Source organism: Natator depressus, chromosome 7 (genome assembly GCF_965152275.1).
Source record: "Natator depressus isolate rNatDep1 chromosome 7, rNatDep2.hap1, whole genome shotgun sequence".
Taxonomy (NCBI): Eukaryota; Metazoa; Chordata; order Testudines; family Cheloniidae; genus Natator; species Natator depressus.
The window spans coordinates 81,337,204-81,343,350 of record NC_134240.1 but is presented as its reverse complement, the minus strand read 5'-3'; the positions used below and the strand labels follow the sequence as shown (position 1 = coordinate 81,343,350).

The following is a 6,147-nucleotide window of genomic DNA, read 5'->3' as shown; positions in this document are numbered from 1 at the left end:
ATAGATTGGAGTACCCAAGAGAGCTGTCTGTGACTCTTATAGTGCCTGACGAGTTTGTACTTGATAATTGGTTGGTGAAATCTAAGTATGGAAGTCATAGCTAAATTGGGGTTTGTCGACTAGCTCTTAAGTCTGCCCTGAGGTTGGTACTCTGCTGGCCAATCTGACATTGGCTTCCTCTCACTTTCCACAATAAGTTCAAGATGTATGTCCTGATGTTCAATACCATGCCCCTACCTTCCTTCTTTCATTGTTTTCTGTTTCCTGATTTTGTTTAAACCCCTCCAAAATGTCCCTTTTTATCCTTCACCAGTACTCATCTTGATTCCTCTTTTCAAGATGCCCCTTTCATTTACAATTCCTTCTGTCTCTTTATTCAAATCCTTCTTTAAAACACACCTTTCCCCTTAAACTTATCAAAGATGACCCATCAGAGACAGATGTGTCTCAATATCAGGAAAAACTTAATGGCACTGAAATCATGTGTCTCAACTCAAATATCAGGAAAAACTTAATGGCACTAAGATCTATAAAACTGAAATAATCAGAAATATTTAACACTGGTCTGAACAGAACTCTAGAAAATGTACTGTAGGGATGATCCTACTGACAGAGTAGACTGGATGATCCAGTAGGAGTTTCCCCTCTCTAATTCCTATGATAGTAGCTTAAAATCAAGTTGGACATTTCTGGCACCAAGGACCCTTGAAGAAATATGGAGCTTTCTATATTAGATATCCCTGGTAAATGAGAAAAGCTAAGAAGAAATTAGTGGGAAAATGCAGGAGGAGGAAAGAGAGAACAAGAGAAGTGAATGGAAAGGAAATAAACAGGAATGGGAGAAGAAATAAGGAGAAAAAGGTGATGCTGGATTTTTGCCATGCCACTTAGAGTATCAACAACACCACACACACAGGGAAAAAAGGGAAGGGTTCATGAAGGTAAAAACAAAACACCAGAAAAAGATTTCTTGGCCTAACACTTGGCTTTTATTTATTTGCAGAACCCAATTATATCTTCACCTTTTGCCTGTGAGTATGACAGGGGTTGGAAATACTACAGAGAAGGCACTCAGACAAAAAATGGATATTTTTCCTCAGTCAAAAAAGGCCAAGATACTATGCAGACTATTGACATCCAAATCTTCAAAATTCTCAAGAAAAAAAGGGTTCTGTTGCTGTTTAAAAATCTTATTACTTCAGGTAGTTGAATATAACTCCACAATATAGCCCCTACTCCTACAGCTGCATAACAACTGAACTTCTCTGCACTTGCCTGAGAGTTCATGAAAAATAGACTAGGGAGAGATTTTTCTTGTAAGTATCTCAAATCTAGTAAAGTTAATGATCGAACAGATCCCCTTTAAAACTATAATCGAAATCAGATTTAAATAAGGCAGGAGTGGGCAAACTATGGCCCGCAGGCCGGATTCAGACCGCAAGCTGTTTTAAGCCGGCCCGCAAGCTGGGGAGTGGGGTCTGGGGCTTGTCCCGCTCCAGCCAGGGAGCAGGGTCATCAGCCGCTCCACATGGCTCCCAGAAGCAGCGGCATGGCCCCGCTCCATGCAGGGCACAGGATCAGGGGCCGTGCCACATGGCTCCTGGAAGCAGCGGCATGGCCCTGCTCTGGCGCTCTAGTCAGGGAGCAGAGTCAGGGGCCGCTCCACGTCCCGCTCCAGCTCCTACTTGTTCCAGTGGCCCCCTCTGGCGCTCCAATGGGGGCTGCAGTGGCAGTACCTGCGGACAGGGCAGCATGCAGAGGCGCCTGGCCACGCCTCCACGTAGGAGCCGGAGAAGGGACGTGCCACTGCTTCCGGGAGCCGCTTGAGGTAAGCGCCGCTGGAAGCCTGCATCCCTGAGCCTCTCCCCACGCCCCAACCCCTGCCCCAGCCCTGATCCCCCTCCTGCCCTCTGAACCCCTCCATCCCAGCCCAGAGCACCCTCCTACACCCCAAACTCCTCATCCCCAGCCCCACCCCAGAGCCCTCACCCCGTCCCCATCCCCCACTCCAGCTCAGAGCTCCCTCCCGCACCCTGAACTCCTCATTTCTGGCCCCACCCTGGAGCCCGTACCCCTAACCAGAGCCCTCAACCCCTCCTGCACCACAACCCCAATTTTGTGAGCATTCATGGCCTTTCATATAGTTTCTATTCCCAGATGTGGCCCTCAGGCCAAAAAGTTTGCCCATCCCTGAAATAAAGTGTTTGTTTTTTAAAACAAATCATAAAATTTATTGTTTATGAGAACAATCCAATTTAAAAATGAAATATCTGCACATAACAGAACAACAACTCCAAAAATCAATAGGCAATCTAGTTAATTTACTTGGAGGGGAAAATACAAGATTTACAAAATTTAAATTAGCCAAACATTCAATAACTCTCATACAAAATCTGTACAGTAATAAACTGCATTAAAAAGTTTGTCAAAGCGTTACCTGACTGACTCAAACACTAGTGTATACCTACATTACTAAAAGGCACAAAAGATTCATTTATGAAAGTGTGCTGCATTACATGCAGTTATATTACATCATTAAATCAGTAACTAGGGTTGCCGAGTTTCCAGGACTTAAAGATTAATCTTTAATTAAAATTTATGTCATGCAATGAAACCTCCAGGAATATGTCCAACCAAAATTGGCAGCCCTAGTCAGGACCAGCATGAAAAAGTTATTAAACATGTATTTGATGTTACAATTTAGCTCCATATACAAAGACACACAAGTCTCCCTTCTGTTTAGGGATCAATATGAAAATACAAACATTTAAATATGTCACACTAGAATAAAAAGCTCTTTCAAAAAAGTTTAGCTCTGAGTTTTCCCAACATAAAGTATTCCTCACCACAGATCTTTCAGTAATCATTAGAAAAAGTTCAGACAACCACTGTCAAGCAGGGTAGGCCCCTGGGCTTGTGCTTTGAGGGTAGGTCTACACTGCAGTTAACCATCCACAGCTAGCCTGTGTCAGCCTTGGAGGCCATTTGCTGCCTTAGAGATATAAATGAGGACAGGATGGGAGACAGAGGGCCTGTGTTATAGGCAAACAGCCACCTGGGCAGCAGAGTTGGGGAAAGCACCAAAATAAATGTTTGAACACACTGGATTACCTGGCCCACGTTTCAATTAGCATGAGATTTAGCACTCTCCAGGGTATGAAATGCCCCAGAGTGCACAGCTTGAGAAATCCTGTGAAAATACAAAGCATACTCAAAATTGAAATACACAGGAAAAGCAGTTAAGAACACATGGTGAGAGAGTTAAGGTTCTGTTTTTGAAGTACACGTTTTTTTAAAAAATCAGAAAGGTTTACAGATTAATTAGCTCAAGATCTTTAACAGCTGCAGAAATACATACAAGCCACAACACAAGATTTGTTTTTTTAAACAGCACTTGAGGTCTTGCATGGCAGCTACGTTACTCAGGATAACACATACAGCAACCTGTGCCTGCAAATTCAGTTTCTGATTTCTGCTGTGTTTCTTGTAAAAGACCCTCATTATGTTTGTATTCAGCAATGATATCTTCTACGCGAGTTATGTAAAGTAAAGATAACAACACTCCAAGGAACTGTAAAATAAAACAGCAAATATAAATAGGAGACAAAGTACTGCTTATCCAACACCTCTCACTCTACATTTTCATATATAAAATTTGGGGCATCAAGCTAGGGCAATCTTGGGGAAGGGAAAATCCACATTTGGGGGAAATGAAGGACATATATTAATGACCAGCTGATTTAAAAAAAAGACAACAGTGGCTGTTTGAAACCACTCTGGGGTATGGAATGTTAGAATAAGTCTTGGTGGAGACAGATTAGTGGGCAGAGTTCAGGTGAGGTGATTAGGGTCATGAAAAAATGCAAAATATGACATTGCTGTCACTAAATCAGTGGGGCTCTGTACAGGCACAAAGGTCCAGCCACATAAGTTTACAGAATACATAAACTTTAAATAAAAATGTATTTTATTAACTATAAAATCAAATCCCATTTTGTTTACCAAAGCAATGAACCAAATATTCCCTTTAACGGACAATGTAATGGCCTAGCCTTACCTGGGGTAACAATATGCCAAGCATGACACCAGCCATGATGCTGTAGTTGTCTAAGAACCAAATGAGTACTGCATTTGTGCATCCTCGGATATATATAATGTCTTGAACACTCAGGCGCTGTAAAATAATGAAATATACCTTCATACAACGGTTTACTTAGAAGAGAACAGAGATGTATTTTTGGAATATAAAGGGTCAAATTCTGTTTCATTCACATCCATGCAAACCCTTTGAATTTGGCACAGAGGGCTTATCACCAACTCTCAAATAATGCATTCTGAAGTTTTTCAAGTCTAAACAAGTGCTTTTTACATTCCATTTATACTTTGCTGAAAAAAATATACCTGATCCTAATTTTAGACCATATGGAATATAGAGGTATCTGTCCACCCTTTCATTCCTACTTTCCAAGCTGCTTCTGCTGGAATACAAAAATACAAAACCATAGACAAAGTGCAATAGGCTCCAAGTAGGCTGGAGACAAAAGAATATAAGGCTCAATCCTACAAGATTTTGAGCACTCTAGACCTGAGCCAACAAGACATTTAAGCCCATGAGTAGTCCCATTGAAATGAATGGAACTGCTCACATGGTTAAAATTAAGCACATGTTTAAACACTTTGCTGGATCAGGGCCAGACTGGAATGCTTAGCAGCTGGCAGGATAAAGCCCTCAGTCAATGAGCCTAAATGAAGGGAAAGATCATATTTAAAGGTGATTGCCAATCTACAAAAATGAACAATTGAAATTTATGCTAAATGCCTTATGAGAGAGGTATTTAATCCAACAGTAATTCTTGTTCTACAAGCCTATGAAGTACAGACCTGTGGCAGATCAAGTTATTGGCTTCTGTTCAGTATGCACTCCACTACTGTACTATGGGCCTGAGCCTGCAGCCCTTTCTCACGTGGCTAGTCCCAACAAAGCCCACAACATTGAAGTCAATGGACTAGTCCCATGAGTGAGATCTACAGGACTAGGCCATATGTCACAACTATACTTAAAAAGCATTAAAAGCCTGCCCACAAAAAATACAGAGCGTCCTACTTCCTCTCCACTGTTACATTATTTTGTAAAGTTTTCTATATTTTATACCAACTATTATGGTATATAAGATACTGTAAGAACTAAAAGTAAGCTTTACAAAGATGTGTTTTTATTTAGTGAGAAGCCTTGGCTTTCCTAAAAAATAATTTCCCGGTTTTAGTCATGGCATTAGCATTACTGAAATGGTCTGTTGTATACTAAATATGCAGTATTAGAAGTTGGTCTGTATTTCTCATCTGAGTCAAACCAGCAAACCTAAAGGTGGAAGAAAGAGAGCATTTCACAGGCAAGCCATATGTTTCCCCATGGATTACTCTAGATAAATCAGGTTAATCTTTGATTTCTTTATACTTCAAAAATTGGCAAAAAAAAGTTAAATAATGTAAGCATTATATTAATAATTTACTTAACCTTAACAAAATCCAGAAAGAAGAAATATGAAACACTTTAAAATTAAGAGACTTTACAATTAAATTACCTCTCTGTCAATCATTTTATATCCACACATAGTGTTCATAATGTCTGTCTGAAAAGAAAAAATAAATGTCAAAAATTGGAAAAAATCATCACAAAAGCAAATTTATTTTTACTTTTCACTTATGTAAAAGCAACTTCAAAACTTGCAGTGAAGCCATAGCTGTGCCTACACAGCCTCTTCTCCTCACAGGCCCTCCTTGTCCAGGTAGGATCATGTCTTGTGCATGGAGCCGGCATGGTTGGTTAGGCAGTTCCACACTAGGGTGAGCTGCTAGGTATGCTTGCCAAGGTGGGCAGTCAGGAAAAGGCATTCAAAAATACAAGGGTATTTAAAGAGGGGGTGGCTTCCAGTGTCTGTAACACCTGGCCAGTAGAATTTATGGTGACTAGAGCAGTCCCTGTCACAAAGATTGGATTATTGTGAGACAGCTATTGGAGGACAGTTAGGGTAGACACAAGTCACAAAGTGTCTACACTTGCACTGTGTCAGTCACAGTAGGTTGACCATGGCTTCACGCCACTCAAGGAGGTGGTTTTACTGCATCACTGTAATGGGGCACTTACTT

The 6,147-nt window shown here is 40.9% G+C and overlaps 1 protein-coding gene across 2 annotated transcripts in view; it reads right to left on the bottom strand.

The window, feature by feature from the left end:
* Positions 1–2,266: 2,266 nt before the first annotated feature.
* Positions 2,267–6,147, bottom strand: part of TSPAN15 (tetraspanin 15) — a 37,021-nt gene continuing 33,140 nt past the window's right edge. The window contains exons 6-8 of one of the 2 annotated variants that reach the window (XM_074959961.1): positions 5,583–5,630; positions 4,058–4,174; positions 2,267–3,571 (exon numbers count right to left, since the gene is read on the bottom strand). In XM_074959961.1, coding sequence (XP_074816062.1) covers positions 3,419–3,571; positions 4,058–4,174; positions 5,583–5,630 — 318 coding nt within the window. In that variant the 3' untranslated portion in view covers positions 2,267–3,418. The remainder of the gene's footprint in view (positions 3,572–4,057; positions 4,175–5,582; positions 5,631–6,147) is intronic. The other variant, XM_074959962.1, reaches the window with a different exon arrangement.